The sequence below is a fragment of the Corythoichthys intestinalis genome, chromosome 5 (genome assembly GCF_030265065.1).
Source record: "Corythoichthys intestinalis isolate RoL2023-P3 chromosome 5, ASM3026506v1, whole genome shotgun sequence".
Classification (NCBI taxonomy): Eukaryota; Metazoa; Chordata; class Actinopteri; order Syngnathiformes; family Syngnathidae; genus Corythoichthys; species Corythoichthys intestinalis.
The window spans coordinates 885,239-902,491 of record NC_080399.1 but is presented as its reverse complement, the minus strand read 5'-3'; the positions used below and the strand labels follow the sequence as shown (position 1 = coordinate 902,491).

Here is a 17,253-nt window from a genome sequence, read left to right as displayed (position 1 = left end):
AATTTGATTAAAAAATGAAATAATAACATTATTAACTCATTGGCTGCCAAAGACGATAATGGACGTCCAATGCACTTTGAAGTTGGGAGTTCATTTGCTGCCAACCGTTCCAGTTCTACTGCAATGGATGAAAAGAGCCACACGACTGGACGTCTATAATCGTCAAAGGCACTGAAAGGGTTCACTCACTGGCTGCCACTGACGGCAATAGACGTCCTGGTCATTTGCACCCCCACCACTTTAATGAGGTTGGACGTCTGTCGCCATCAATTGCAGTGAAGCGGTATATAATTCACGATGACATCCACTTGCATTCATCTCTGACGTCATCCCAGATATAGTCGCTAGAGGGCACATTTGCATTGTTTACCAATTCTCTCCATTCTTATCACGCGCAATTCATTGTGTTCGTTGACATTTCCGATAACCGGGAGCGTTTCCAAAGGCGATCGCGATTTGCGCTGCTTGACTTTGCAACGATTGGAGACGATGACAGCATGCCACGAATTTCCAACTGGCACCGAAATCAGCAGATGAATGAAATCCGCGCCTGTGATGTATGTTTCAAAGCATCAAATGCGAGATAGGCGTTGACATTGCTCGCAACGTTCAGTAGACGCGCGCTCGCGCATCGGACCGACTGCTGGAGAGTAGACGAGAGCTTGGGCTCTGTGTTTACTTCCGGAAATCGACGCGAGAGTAGCTCGCGGCAGCGGCGGCAACCTCACTAGACCTTCCAGCAGCTGTCAGCTAGCTAGCACCGCGACACTCGCACCGGAGACAACCGGGTTTGGCCCGGTGTCAGTCGAGCCCGCGTTCGGCCGGACGCCCTCGCTTCAAGCCCGCCGTGCGCGCTCCGCTCCACGGCTAAAAGTCGTCGCTCAACCCAGGACTTCCAGGCTGCCCAGCCGAGCAGCTCTCCCGCTTCCGAGCCGCTCTCTTCATGCTCCGCACTAGCAGAGGCGCCCGACAAGGACGGTCATTCGGGGGAGCGTCGGCAGGACTCGGCGGACGGCGAGCCGAAGCCGGGCGGCGAGCGAGGCAGTCGGCCGGATAAAGTAGGAGGAGGGGTAAGGGGGTCGCCTCCGACGACTCCTGGCGTTCTCCCCGGCTAGCTCGCCCGAAGCGGAACCATGGACTGGCTCATGGGGTGAGTACGTTCACCTGCCCGCCATTTTTATGACTGACACTTCGGGAACGTGACCGCTTTTATTTGTCACAATTCTTACGGACTGTCGTTTCGAAGTCGCTTCAACTTGTTCTAATGTCGCTTAGCCTAGCCTAGCTTAGCCTCGCGGGGCTAGCTCGACAGCTAAGCTGGTTGCGGGCTTCACCTGCGATAAGAAGCCGACCGAGCGCGGACGCGAGTGTTCGTGTTCGGCCGGCCTTATCTTTACGGCGTCAGGCTTAAAATGACAGCGCTTACGTCGGCTGCCGCTGTCTTTATCGAGGGCGCTTTACTGCACGGGCTGTTTTTATTTCTAACAATGATAACACAGCAAAGTGGCTAACGTTAGCATGATCCTTGCTAAGGCGGCTACGGCCAGCTGGTTTGGCAACAGCCTGAGTGCAAGGTGCTTCTCAACTCTGGTCGCTTGCAATTTCCAAGTCTCGAGTCTTTTTTTTTTTTTTATTCCATTATTTTAACTTGATAATAATGAATAAAGCATGGCTAAAAATAGCTGTTGACAGTATAAATAGTACCTTTCATGTTCAAAGTGCCTTTCACAGCAGACACATCCAAAAATAAAGAAGCAAACACAGCCATGGCACATCAGTTTTTGCATCATGTCAATTGTCAAATTAACACGAATTTTCATTATTTATTGACTCTTTAGGGACTTTATTTCACTTCATTTGTCCAAATTTTATTTTAGCCTTTGAACACTAAGTATTCCACGATAAGAGACTATTTAACTTCATTTTGTCTTTGTCAATTAACACATTTTAAAATTAGTAAGTATTGTCATCATGGATTAACTCTGAAGAGACTTGTCCAAATTTCTGCCTTTAAACACGTTGTTCTATGATTCGAGACTTTGTGTTTAACCTTTTTTACCCAAATCCTTCAATTTTCAGCCTTTGAACACTAAATATTCCATGATTTTTATTGTCCTACTTGAAAACTGTGATTATTTTCACGTTTAATCCAAATAAGACAACTGCAGACGTCAGCTGCTTTTATTTCACAAACCCAATCGACATATTTGGCCATTTTTGGACACTCCTACGTACTGTATGTGGGGAATTTTTGTCTTGTCACATGTCTGATGCAAGAATCTTTTAAGTGTTGACAGCTTGTCTGTGACTGCATTTTGTTGTCTATGGATTTGAAGTCTTTGAGTGCCGATGACGATGATAGGTGTCCAATCACGTGGCCTGAATTGGAATGGGTTTATCTCTAGTGGACGTCCGATCCGATTGAAACGGAAGGGTGGCAGTAGGGGTAGCTCATGATACGATAGGATATGCGATACAAGGGTCACAATAATGATGAACTCACAATTTGGCGATTAAGGCTTCAACAAATTGATTAATAAATTAGTTGCCGACTAATGTAATGATCGATTTTTGCCGGTACCTATGAGCAGTCCCGTTTGGCTCCTTGTTTGTATGTAATGTGTGGCTGCGCGTGCACCAGTGATGAAAGCGAGAGAGAGAGTTCACTACTACAACTGCTGCTGTTGGGTTGCTGAATCAATAATATTGTGAGTGTCGAAAGTTAGATTGTTAGATCACGTGTGTCTCCATCAGAGGTGAGTAAATTAAACCAATTGTATTCTTTGTTGATGACATGTTATTACTTAGCCCAGAGCACTAAGCTAGTTAACGATCATGCCATTGGTGTCTTAAACGAACGAATGAGTCCAGTCTGGATGGATTGGACGTCTTGCGCCATCAACGTCAGCCTTTTATTTATTTATTTATTTTTTTACAGTGATACTTTTTTTAAAACGATATATCGAGTCTTGCCAGCAGCATATAGATAATCTTTATCACCATTTTGATATTTTGTCACACCCCTAGGTGGCAACGAATGAATGTTTGTTTAAAAAATTGTAAAATTAAAAAAACATTTGCGGTCGATTAAAAATGTTTTTTCATTATTATTATTATTTTTTTTTATTTTATTTTTTTTACTGATTATTTTTTGCGATTTGTTAATTGATTCATGTATAAATCATGTTGTATACTTTTAAATATGACAGAAATGAGGATATTTGCTTGTTCATGTTACTGAAAATGAAGCTAAGCGTTTCATTTCCTTTCATCAAACATAAATGAAATTAAAAACTAATATTTACTGTTGATTATTCCCCGATTATTTTTGCAATTAGTTAGCTAATTGGTTCATGTATAAGTCATGTTGTATACCTTTTACATGACAGAAATGAGAATATTTGTTGTTAGTCTTACTGAAATTCCTTTGTTTAATAAAAATAACTTAAACATTAAAAACGAATATTTACTGCCGTTTATTCACTGATTATTTTTACAATTAGTCTACAAATCGGTTCATCTTCAACCCATGTTGTTTACTTTTTATATTACAGAAATCAAAGAGTAACTTTTTGTACTTTTTTTTAAAGTCAAGAATAAGTTTAAAAATATTGTCACTGTCAAGTTCTCACCGATTATTTTTGCAGTTGTTCAGCTAATTGGGTCATTTATAAATGATGTTGATTACATTATTATATTAAAGGAATAAAAATATTTACTATGTATATTACAAAATAATCCCTCTTTTTTTTTATTAAAAATAACTTTTTTTTCTGTGTCAAAAACAAGTTTTTAAAAAATGTATTTTTCCTGTTGATTATTGCCTGATTTTTTTTTTTTTTTTTGTTTGTTTTTTTTGCAACTGGTCAAATAAATGTATTTATAAATAATGTTCTATACTTTTTATACTACTGGAATGAGAATATTCGTTTTAAATATATATTATTTTAAAAAATCTATTTAAAAAGTATTTGTTTTTCCTTTTATATTTAAACATAGTTTTTTTTTTTTTTTTTAATAAAATACACAAAATATTACTTCGTCGATAGCAAAAGAAGGAAATTGATAATGAAAACACCCTTGGACGTCTCAGTTGAAATGGATTGGACGTCTATTGCTGTCAATGGCAGCCAAAGTTAAGCATCATTTCCTGCCGCTTTTAAGCAACGGAGACCTTAGCAGGTAGCGCAACAGAGTGGAGCGCTTTACGAGAAAGCAGGAAGCTGGCGAGCAATCAAATGGAGCCGCGAACAACACATCCCTAATGGCGGCGAGAGGCCAGATCAAGCGAGCTGATGTTGAAGCTCAGCGCGTATGACAGATCTTTGTTTTGGACGCCGGGCTCGCTCGGAGGGAGCGTGCTAAAATAGCCCTTGTTATTTTTGCACTTGCCACAATTTGTTTGCCAGACAGACATTAATTCCCGACGGAATGACCTCGTTCGTTTGTCTCCTTTCGTACTCAGACAGGATGTCGAGATGAAATGGATGCACTCCGCTATGACTAAATGCGTCTTTTTGCCGCCCGCTGGAACGACAGATGTTTAATTCCCTCGTTTTGGGAACGTTGGGCGAACAGCGGCAGGATGGAAAGTGCAAAGCTCAGATCGAGCCTCGCAAGTTTAATTCCTTGGATGCCGTCGATGGCGCGAGACGTGCAATACATTTGGACTTGGGAGGGTTAGAAGCAATTGGATGTCTATCACTGTTAACGGTAACCAAATGTTAATTTATGAAATAACATTTAAGCCATTCAATATTTTAGTGAAGTAGAACCACAGCACTTTTCTATCCCAAAATGCCCTCTAGTTAGTTAAAACCATTTTAATGGAGTAAGCCATAGGTTATTGAAGAACATGTTAGTGGAGCAAAGACAAAGAAGTCTCCTGTTCCAAAATGGCTATTGGTTACTAAAGGGAAATTTAGTGGAGTAAAGACAGAGATATCTCCTGTCCCAAAATGGCCACCAGTTGAGTATTTTAGAGGAATGAAACCAGAAAGGTTTTCTGTCCCAAAATGGCTGTCAGTGGAGTATTGTAGTGGAGTAAAACCAGAGCATTCTTCTGTCCCAAAATGGCTGCAGGTTAGCTAAGACTATTTATTTGGAGTAAAGCCAGAGGTTAGTAAAGAGTATGTTAGTGGAGTAAAGACAAAGAAGTCTCCTCTGCCAAAATGGTAGCCAGTTGAGTATTTTAGTGGAATGAAACTAGAGAGGTTTCCTGTCCCAAAATGGCTGCCTGTTGATGATTTTGGTGGAGTAAAACCAGAAGGTTCTCCTGTCCCAAAATGGCTGCCGGTTGATGATTTTGGCGGAGTAAAACCAGAAGGGTCTCCTGCCCCAAAATGGCTGCCGGTTGATGATTTTGGTGGAGTAAAGCCAGAAGGGTCTCCTGTCCCAAAATGGCTGCCTGCAGAGTATTTTAGTGGAGTAAAACCAGAGCACTTTTCTGTCTCAAAATGGTAGCTGGCTAAGACTATTTTCGCGGAGTAAAACCAGAGAAATCTCCTGTCAAACAATGGCCGCTGGTTAGTTAAAAATAGTCAACTAAAATAGTTAAGACTATTTTAGTGGACTAAAGACACCAAAGTTTTGTATCCAAAAATGGCCGACGGTTGATGATTTTGGTGGAGTAAAACCAGAAGGTTCTCCTGTCCCAAAATGGCTGCCAGTTAGATAAGACTATTTTAATGGTGTAAAGCTAGATATTATTAAAGAATATTTTAGTGGAGTAAAGATAAAAGAAGTGTCCTGTCCCAAAATGGCCATCAGTTATTGAAAAGTATTTTGATGTAGTAAAGGCAAAGAAGTTTTCTGTCCAAAAATGGCCGACGGTTGAGTATTTTTAGTGGAGTGCAACTGGAGCACTTTCCGGTCCCAAAATGGCTGCCGGATAGTTAAGGCTATTTTAATGGTGTAAAGCCTGAGACGATTAAAGAGTATTTTAGTGGAGTAAACGCAAAAGAAGTCACCTGTCCCAAAATGGCCACCAGTTGATTTTTTTAGTGGACTGAAACTGGAGAGGTCTCCTGTCCCAAAAAGACTGACAATTGATTATTTTAGTGGAGTAAAACTAGAAAGGTCTCCTGTACCAAAATGGCTGCCTGTGGAGTAAAACCAGAGAACTTTCCATCCATTTTTTTCACACTCATCCGAGGTCGGCTCGCGGGGGCCGTGGCTTCAGCTGGGAAGCCCAGACTTCCCTCTCCCCTGCCACTTCATCCAACACTTCTTGGGGGATCCCAAGGCGTTTCCAGGCCAGCCGGGAGACGTAGTCTCCCCAGCGTGTCCTGAGTTGGCCCTGCGGCCTCCTCCCAGAGCACTTTCCTGTCTCAAAATGGCAGCTGGTTAAGACTACGTAAGTGGCATAAAACTAGAGGAGTCTTCCGTACCAAAATGGCCACCAGTTAAAAGTTGCAGTGGACTCAAGACAAAGAAGTCTTCTGTCCTAAAATGGCAGCTGGTTACTTAATAGAATTTTTAGTGGACTAAAGCCACAGACGAAGTCTGTTCCAACATGGCCACCAATTCAACAGTCTAAGTAAAGGGTGTTAAAACGTGATAAACATCAGTTAATGGCGTAAAACCGGAGAAATTTCTCTAGCACCTTCAGTGGCAGCCATTGAGTTAAGAGTTAGCATTGCGTGAAATTCAAAGACGATGCGGGGACGTTCAAAATGGCGATTCAGCCCTCAAACTTGGAGGCACTGAGCGACACCCGAACTCCAAGCATAAACCAATAGTGTGCCTCATTTCCTCGCTTGACGCTTCCAATCCCGATGACTCGGTCACGCTTCCCGCATCATCGTGTTAAGTCCAACTCCCGGCTAAAGCTAATGCGATTCTGCTGTGTGATTTAATGGCTAGTTGGAGCACTAGAGAAGGATGGCAGCTGCAAACGGAGAATTTAGGTTGTGAGCGAGCGCGGGGGCGACCGGGCGAGCGATAGCCGAGATATGGAGACGGATGAGGAAGCGGCAGCGTGAATGGGTCAAAGAAACGGCAGAGGTTTGCGAAAGAGCGCACACTGGAAGCTTTAACCAATGGGGGCCCGCACACAAAAAAGCGTCCGCTGACCTTCACGTCAAAGCTGCACAAACCGGGAGGATTGCTCGAGTTTGTTATTTTGACGGCGATAGACGTCCGATCTATTCGAGTTATACAAGCAGCGATTCTTTCCCCATGACAAATTCACTCATCGAATCAAGGCCCAGTTATTCCGCAAAATTTGTCAAAACTCAATGGCCGCATTCATTTCCAATAGCACGTTGAATTCCCACCAGAATGTTATCATTCAGTCCTGTTGACTTTTCAACTCAATTCTGTACTGTGAAAAGAATCTCCATTGGTGGTTATTAGTTTATGACAAAAAAAAAAAAAACATCTAATTTCCACAAAATTCACTGGAAATGTCCCCAAATGTACAGGAAGTGACCCAGGAATGCTCCAAAATCATCAGAAAGTGACCCAAAATTCACAGAAAGTGACCGGTAAATACCCTAAAATGAATAGAAGGGGACCAATGAGCAGTAAGTGACAAGGAAATGCCCCAAAATCAACAAATGTTTCAAAATTTACAGGAAGTGTCCTGGAATATGTCAAAATTATGAGGAAGTGACTTGTAAATGCTCCAAAATGAACAGAAAGTGACCCAAAGACAATAATTGACCAGGATATGCCTCAAACTTGATACGGGATGATTAAAAAAACCAGGAAGTGAGCTGACAATGCCCCAAAATTAACAGGAATTTGCTTGTAAATTCCCACAAATGTATAGAAAGTGACCAATAAACAATAAGTGACCAGGAAATGCTACAAAGTCAATAGATGATCCCCCTGTCCCGGGAATGACCTAAAATTAACAGGAAGTGGCTTGTAAATGGCCCAAAATGAAGAGAAAGTGATGATCGTAACCAATAGATGATCCAAAATGTATAGGAAGTGACTTGTAAATGCCTCAAAATCAACAGAAAGTGACCAGGAAATGCCTCAAAATCAACAAGGGATGACCCAAATTGTACAGGAAGTGCCCCGGGAATACCCCAAAATGAACAGGAAGTGACTTGTAAATATCCAAAAATGAATAGAAAGTGACCGATAAACTATACGTGACCAGGAAATGCCCCAAAATCAATAGGAGATGATTCAAATTGTACAGGAAGTGACCCAGGAATGCTCCAGAATGGACAGAAAGCGACTAATTAACTACAAGTGACCAGGAACTGCCTCAAAATCAACTAGAGATGATCCACATTGGATAGGAAGTGACCCGGGAATGCCTATAAAAATAACAGGAACTGACCCGGGAATGCCCCAAAATGGACAGAAAGTGACCCGGAAATGCCCCATAATCAACATTAGATGATCCAAAATGAACAGGAACTGACCCGGAATACCCCAAAATGAACAGGAAGTGACCCAGGAATGCCCCAAAATTAACAGGATGTGGCTTATAAATTCCCCCAAATGAACAGAATGTGACCAATGCCCCAAAATCAAAAGGGGTTGATCAAAAAAAAAAGCAGGAAGTGACCCAGGAATGCCCTAAAATTAACCGGAAGTGGCTTATAAACATGTGACCAGAAAATGCCACAAAATCAACAGGGGATGATCCATATTGTACAGGAAGTGCACCGGGAATCCCCCCAAAATAACAGAAGGTGACCCGGGAATGCCCCAAAATGAACAAATTGACTGGGAAATGCACCATAATCAACAGGAGATGGAATGTAAATCAACAGGAAGTGACTCCGAAATGCCCTAAAATCAATGAGGTGATCTGGAGAGAAAAAAAACAGGAAGTGAAAATTAACAGGAAATGACCCAAATCCTCAGGAAGTCACCAAGGAACAGGAAGTGAAACGTAAATGCCCTAAAGTCAACAGGAAATGCTCCAGGATGAACAGGAAGTGACTCCAGAATGCCCCAAAATGGACAGGAAGTGACCTGTAAGTACCCTGAAATGAACAATGACGTGACCTACAATGAAGTCATTACCTACCAATGACAACAACAGCTATCCTATTGATTTAAACTAGGAGGACTGGTTTTCGTGCCAATGACGGCGCGAGTCGTCCAACTTTGATTGGGCGTCCAGCAACGTCAATGGCAGCCAATGAGTTAATAATTCCATACAGTTATGAGCTAAAATTAAGCAGGAAATGCGCGAGGATTTGTCATTATACTTCCATGAGCTCTTGCATTAGCTTCTTTTTAGCTGAAAATACAGGCCTCTGATTGGTCTACGTCAGTCTATGTCTGATGATCTATTCTCCGAGTCTACAGTGGACTGAACTGCTTTATGCCGTAAAAATGGGTCACCGGGACTCATTTTAGCGCGCCGGGTGGCGTTCGCCAAAACAATTTTCGATCCGTCTTTCCACGCGCTCGCTAGTAGGCCTCAGACAAGCGGGCGGGCGGGCGGGTGCTCGCTCAGCATTGGCGTAAGCTCGCCATAGATTTGTCCTTGGCGCTCCGACCTGTAATTGGATTACAGATCTCTGTGTTGCATCACACGTTCATCTCAATTCTTCAGGCTGTACGGTGGTGGACGTCCATTCAGTTTGAAGCGTGAAGGCTGTCTGTTCATCCACTGATGAACAGGAAGTGATATAGGAAGGTCCTAAAATGAAGAACAAGTGACCAGTGCTGCAACAATTAATTGATTAACTTGATTGATCATATTTTGCTGCTTTGAGTATTTGTTTAATTACAGTGGTTTGTTTTGAAAGTGTTTGCATTTACTTGCATTGATTTGGCTGGCTACACTGCCCTTTAGTTGCAACACTGAATATGACATATAGTGCTGCAACGATTAATCAATTAACTCGAGTATTTGATCAGAAAAAAACATTCAAATTGCAGCTTCGAGTATTCGTTTAAAAGTTGTAATGGTTTGTTTTGCAAGTGTTTGCATTTGTTTTGTTTTTTTATTTGGGTGGATACACTGCCCTCTTGTCTGCCTCATTTCACATGGCTAAATCCAGCTGCTCCCTGTTAAGACCAACATAAGCTAAGTTTTTGTTTGAGCCAATTTTTTTTAATGCATTCGTATTGTAGTTTATGGGTATATTTAGCTGTTTTTTTGTGGGAATATGTGTCTGAACCATTTGTTAAGAGCATTGTAAAAAAAAAAATTTTTAAACTTAGTATTTTATAGCATTTAAGCTAGCAGACTTTTGCTATGTAATTTAGCCAATTGTTCTGTTGTTCTACATAGAGCTTCATTTATTCATTTTTTTAATACCGTTCGAGGCTCAGCTCAGATATGTTAATGTTTTGTGTTCCTTATCCGATTTCTCAATTATTCGAACTGACTAGTTCATCGATGAATCGACTACTAAAATAATCGATAGTCGATTAACTTGATCATATTTTGCTGCTTTGAGTATTTGTTTAATTAGAGTGGTGTTATCATGGTTTGTTTTGAAAGTGTTTGCATTTACTTGCATTGATTTGGGTGGCTACCCTGCCCTCTAGTGGCAACACTGAATATGACAATTAGTGCGGCAACGATTAATCAATTAACTCGAGTATTTGATAAGAAAAGATTCAAATTAAATTTTGCAGCTTCGAGTATTTGTTTAATTAAGTTGTAATGGTTTGTCTTGCAAGTGTTTGCATTTTTTTTTTTTCTTGTCTGCCTCATTTCACTTGGCTGAATCCAGCTGTTCCCTGTTAAGACCAACATAAGCTAAGTTTTTGTTTGAGCAAATTTTTTTTTTAATGTATGCATTCGTATTGTAGTTTATGGGTATATTTAGATTTTTTTGTGGGAATATGTGTCTGAACCATTTGTTAAGAGCATTGTAAAAAAAAAAAAATCCTTAGTATTTTATAGCATTTAAGCTAGAAAACTTTTGCTATGTAACTTAGCCAATTGTTCTTTTGTTCTACATAGAACTTCATTTATTCTTTTTTTTTTTTTTTTTTTAATACCGTTCGAGGCTCAGCTCAGGTATGTTAATGTTTTATGTTCCTTATCTGATTACTCGATTATTCGAACTAACTAGTTCATCGATGAATCGACTACTAAAATAATCGATAGTCGATTAACTTGATTGATCATATTTTGCTGCTTTGAGTATTTGTTTAATTAGAGTGGCGTTATCATGGTTTGTTTTGAAAGTGTTTGCATTAACTTGCATTGATTTGGCTGGCTACACTGCCCTCTAGTGGCAACACTTAATATGACATATAGTGCGGCAACAATTAATCAATTAACTCGAGTATTTGATAAGAAAAAAAAGATTCAAATTAAATTTTGCAGCTTCGAGTATTTGTTTAATTAAGTTGTAATGGTTTGTTTTGCAAGTGTTGGCATTTGTTTTTCTTTTTTTATTTGGGTGGATACACTGCCCTCTTGTCTGCCTCATTTCACATGGCTGAATCCAGCTGCTCCCTGTTAAGACCAACATAAGCTAAGTTTTTGTTTGAGCCCGTTTTTTTTTTTTTTTTATGCATTCGTATTGTAGTTTATGTGTATATTTAGCTTTTTTGTGGGAATATGTGTCTGAACCATTTGTTAAGAGCATTGTAAAAAAAAAATTTTTTTTAACCCTTAGTATTTTATAGCATTTAAGCTAGCAAACTTTTGCTATGTAACTTAATCAATTGTTCTTTTGTTCTACATACATCCTCATTTATTCATTTTTTTTTAATACCGTTCGAGGCTCAGCTCAGGTATGTTAATGTTTTATGTTCCTTCTCCGATTACTCGATTATTCAAACTAACCAGTTCATCGATTAAGCGACTACTAAAATAATCGATAGCCGAAGCCTTACCCAAAATTAACAGATGATCCAAAATGTACAGGAGGTCACCTGGGAATGCCTCAAAATCATTGGATATTGATCCTAAATCAACAAAGTAAGTGTCCCTGAAAAAAAAAAAAAAAACGGAAATGACTCATAAATGCCCCAAGCTCAAACAAATATGCGGAGATTAAGAGGTGACTTGTGGCGGGGGGGTCATAGCCCCCCTGGTGGCCGAAAATGTCATTGCTTTCATTGAACAGAAAGTGACCAATGAACAATAAGTGACCAGGAAATGTCCCCAAATCAACAGATTATCCAAAATGTACATGAAGTGACCTGGGAATGCCCCAAAATTAAAAGAAAGTTGCTTGTAAATTCCCCAAAATAAATAGAAAATGACCAATGAACAACAAGTGACCAGGAAATGCCCCAAAACTAACAGGAAGTGACTCGTAAATTCCCCTACAATGAACAGAAAGTGAGCAATGGACAATAATTGACTAGGAAATGCCCCCAAATCCAGATTGTACAGGAAGTGACCCGGGAATGTCCCAAAATTAACAGGAAGTGACTGGTAAATGCCCAAAAATGAATAGAGAGTGACCAATAAAGCCCCAAACTCAATAGATGATCCAAAATGTACAGGAAGTGACCCGTGAATGCTCTAAAGTTACTCGTAAATGCCTCAAAATGAACAGAAAGTGACCAATGAACAATAAGTGACTAGGAAGTGCCCCCCAAAATGTACAGGAAGTGACCCGGGAATGCCCCATCATCATCAGACAGTAACCCAAAGTCAAAAAAGTGAACCGTAAGTGTCCCAAAACCAACACGAAATGGTCCACAATATAAAGGAAGTGGCCCCAAAATGCCTGAAAATGCCCAAAATCAACGGGAATTAACCCTAAAATGAACAACAAACATCATTTAAACCGGGAGGACTGGCTCATGTTTCACTGCCATTGACAGGGCTGGACGTCTAATCTGCTGGGAAAGCCGGCAACAAACCTCTCCCAAGTCCAAGTCCAAATGGATGGGAGCAGGAGGAACGGAAACGCGGCTTAGCTAGCGCAGCGAAAGCAGGAGGGAGGGGGGGAGGTCAAGAAGAGCCACCTTCCCAGAACCCTCCTTTTATGTAAGCTAATCTCTTCCATCTCATTTAGCCAGCTCGCAGACTGTCATGAATCAGCGGCACACTCGCCAAAGCACCGCTAAAAAAGCCAACCGATGAGAATTTTTGGACGATAATAGACATCGGCCGATATGGGATGTTCAAGGGCCGATACCAATGTTATATGTATTCCGCCTATTGTCGATGTCCAAAGGCAATTTTGTAAGCATTTTATTTGCAGGTCACTTCCTGTTCATTTGGGGACATTCCCAGGTCACTTCCTGTTCAGTAACACAAAATCAACAGGAAATAATCTTAAAATGCCCCAAAATCAACAGGAAGTGACCAAAAATCAACCGGAAATGTTGATTTTGAGTCACTTCCTATTCGTTTAGGGACATTACCGGGTCACGTCCTGTTCAGTAACCCAATATCAACAGGAAGTGATCTTTAAATGCCCCCAAATCAACAGGAAATGACCCAGAAATTAACAGGAAGTGGCCAAAAACCGCCTGTAAATACTCTCTATTAAAAAAAAAAAAAAGTATTCTTATTAATATGATGTATATTGTAGAATGATTTCCTGACCCGGTTATGGGGGCATTTATGGGTCACTTCCTGTTGGTTTTGAATTACTTCCTATTCATTTGGGGATATTCCCAGGTCACTTCCTGTTCAGTAACCCAAGATCAACAGTAATCTTAAAATGACCCAAAATCAACAGGAAGTGACCAAAAATCAACTGGAAATGTTGATTTTGAGTCACTTCCTATTCATTTGGGGACATTACCGGGTCACTTCCTGTTCAGTAACACAAAATCAACAGGAAGTCATCTTTGAATGCCCCCAAATCAACAGGAAATGACCCAGAAATTAACAGGAAGTGACCAAAAAACGCCTGTAAATGCACTCTATCAAAAAAAAAACAAAAAAAAGTATTATTAATATGATGTATATTGTAGAATTATTTCCTGACCCGGTTTTGGGGGCATTTATGGGTCACCTCCTGGCCATTTTGGAGCATTTACAGGTCACTTCCTGTTCATTCTGAGTCACTTCGTGTTCATTTGCGGATATTCCCAGGTCACTTCCTGTTTAGTCACCCAAAAATAACTCCAAGTGATCTTTAAATGCCCTAAAATCAACAGGAAGTGACCAAAAATCAACAAGAAATGCTGATTTTGAGTCACTTCCTTTTCATTTGGGGATGTACCCAGTCACTTCCTGTTCAGTAACCCAACATCAACAGGAAGTGACCCATAAATGCCCTAAAATCAACAGGATGTGACCAAAAATCAACAGCAAATGTTGATTTTTGAGTCACTTCCTATTCAATTGGGGACATTCCCAGGTCACTTCCTGTTCAGTAACCCAAATCAACTAGAAGTGATCTTTAAATGCCCCCAAACCAACAGGAAATGGCCCAGAAATGCCCCAGAATCAACAGGAAGTGGCCAAAAATCGTCTGTAAAAGCACTCTTTCATTAAAATGTGTTATTATTATTTATTACTATGTTGTATATTGTAGAATGATTTCCTGACCTGGTTTTGGGGTCATTTATGGGTCACTTCCTGGTCATTTTAGGGCATTTACGGGTCACTTCCTGTTGATTTTCAGTCACTAGTAACCCAAAATCAACAGGAAGTGATCTTTAAATGACCCAAAATCAGGGAGGTGGAAGTGTTTATTTGGAGTCACTTCCCATTTATTCAGGGACATTCTTCCTTTTCAGTAAACCGAAATCAACAGGAAATGACCAAAAATCAACAGGAAATGTTGATTTTTCAGTCACCTTTTCATTTGGGGACATCACTTCCTGTTCAGTAACCCAAAGTCAACTGGAAGTGATCCAGAAATGCCCCTAAAATGAACAGGATTTTTATCGTATGGTATCCGTATCGAGAGGTACCCAGAATTTCCAACCCCTAATGCACAGTGTGAATGAGCTACAATGTGCCTGTCTGGCAGAAAACCCCCAACAGGGGGCAGAATTGGACCCACCGGACATACATTTGACACCCTGCTTTAGATGATACTCTCCAGTGTACATCTACGCAAGCGAGTGCGACTTATCTATGTTTACACAGGCTTCCTTAAGGGGACATGGGAGGCTTTATGAGGGTCAAATACCTTTTACTGTGTCAAGCCCAGTTTGAAGCTTCAAGCTTGACTCCCTTGCTGCTGAGGAGCCAAGTCAGCAACTCCCATCTAGTAATGCTTGCACCTCCCCTTTTCTAACACCGCTACATGTCCAACACAAAACAACATTAGCGCCAGGAAGTGTCCTGGAAATGCCCCAAAATGAACAGGAAGTGATCAATGAAGAGGAAGTGACACGTAAATGCCCTAAATCTAACAGGAAATGCAAAGGAAGTGATCCTGGAATGACTTCAACGTATAGGAAGTTACCCATAATCAACAGGAAGTGACCCAGAAATGCCCCAAAATTAACAGGAAGTGATCAGTGAACAGGAAGTGACCCGGAAATGCCCTAAATCCAACAGGAAATGCAAAGGAAGTGATCTTCAATGTATAGGAAGTTACCCATAATCAACAGGAAGTGACCCAGGAAATGTATCAAAATCAATAGGAAGTGGCCCAAAACATACAGGAAATGACCCAGAAATGCCTTAAATCCAACAGGAAATGCAAAGGAAGTGATCCTGGAATGACTTCAATGTATAGGAAGTTACCCATAATCAACAGGAAGTGACCCGGAAATGTCTCGAAATCAACAGGAAGTGACCCGGAAATGCCATAAATCCAAACAGGAAATGCAAAGGAAGTGATCCTGGAATGACTTCAATGTATAGGAAGTTACCCATAATCAACAGGAAGTGACCCGGAAATGTCTCGAAATCAACAGAAAGTGACCCGGAAATGCCCTAAATCCAACAGGAACTTCAAAGGAAGTGATCCCGGAATGACTTCAGTGTATAGGAAGTTACCCATAATCAACAGGAAGTGACCCAGGAAATGTCTCAAAATCAATAGGAGGTGGCCTAAAACATACAGGAAATGACCCAGAAATGCCTTAAATCCAACAGGAAATGCAAAGGAAGTGATCCTGGAATGACGTCAATGTATAGGAAGTTACCCATAATCAACAGGAAGTGACCCAGAAATGTCTCAAAATCAACAGGAAGTGACCCAAAACATACAGGAAGTGAACCGGAAATGCCCTAAACCAAACAGGAAATGATCTAAAATCCAAATAAAGTGATCCCGGAATGACTTAAATGTATAGGAAGTTACCCATAATCAACAGGAAGTGACCCAGAAATGTCCCAAAATAAACAGGAAGTGATCACAGTGATCACACGCAAAGCCACCATCAATTATTGTAGCTTTTAGAGTTGACGGCAGAATGTATTCAGACAAGTTCCACATTACAGTTTACTTGATTTTTCATTTGTTGTTTTTGACATCACAAGTTGCTAAACTGGAAATGCAACATCCTTTGTTGTTTTGACGACTGCGCTACATTTGTCATCTCTTTAGAACAGTGGATCTTCACTGTTTGGATGATGTCTTTCTCACTAAGGTCAATTGAGGTAACTTTTTTTTTTTTTAATCAAAATCGGCCAATATCACCTATAGCCAATGACTGTTACTTACAGTCACTGTTTGCGTGGAGATTTTTGTTCATAGTGTTTTTGCACCACCTAGTGGCCAGTGTTACAGAACAAAATTGAATCTGTAATATAGGCATTAATCATAATCAACCTTCTTTATTGGCCTCAAATATTGGCTTACAAAATCGGCTTTAGACATCAGCAATTTTGAATTGATTTTTTTTTTTTTTTTTTCAGCTGGTCTCGGTAGTATCAGCTTTAAACATCCTATATCGGTTTACCTTTAGTATCATCCATATAAATACAGTGTAATACACATACTGTATATATATGTGTGTGTGTGCATGGATTAAAGTCCTCAATCGTAATGACGGAAATCTGTCAGCAGGGGGCACTAGAGGTCAATCACCAGATTAATTTCACAAGCAGTAGTCATTGTTAGTTGTTGTTGAATTCTGTCTTGTACATACAAAAAACTCACAAAAACCCGACCCCCCAACCATCAAAACCAGAAAAAAATAGCAAAAAAGAGCCCACAAAAACCAAAACCAGGTAAAATCTTGAACAATCATGAGAAAAAAATGCATAAAAACATAAAACTGCTAAAAAAAAAAAAAAAAAAAAGCAAAAAACATGACAAACTGCAAAAAACACAAAAAATGGAAAAACCACCAATAATGGCAACAAAAAAAAACACCCCCTCAAAATACACTGAACTCATGAAAACTGCACCGAAAGACAAAAAAATCCTGTAAAAATAGCAAAAATAAAACCCACAAAAAATATACAGAACTGCTGTAAAAAAAATGACA

At 40.3% G+C, this 17,253-nt stretch overlaps 1 protein-coding gene across 1 annotated transcript in view; it reads left to right on the top strand.

Moving 5' to 3' along the window:
- Positions 1–424: 424 nt before the first annotated feature.
- Positions 425–17,253, top strand: part of mob2a (MOB kinase activator 2a) — a 79,820-nt gene continuing 62,991 nt past the window's right edge. The window contains exon 1 of the mRNA XM_057836013.1: positions 425–1,150. Within this exon, the coding sequence (XP_057691996.1) occupies positions 1,134–1,150 (17 nt within the window). The 5' untranslated portion in view covers positions 425–1,133. The remainder of the gene's footprint in view (positions 1,151–17,253) is intronic.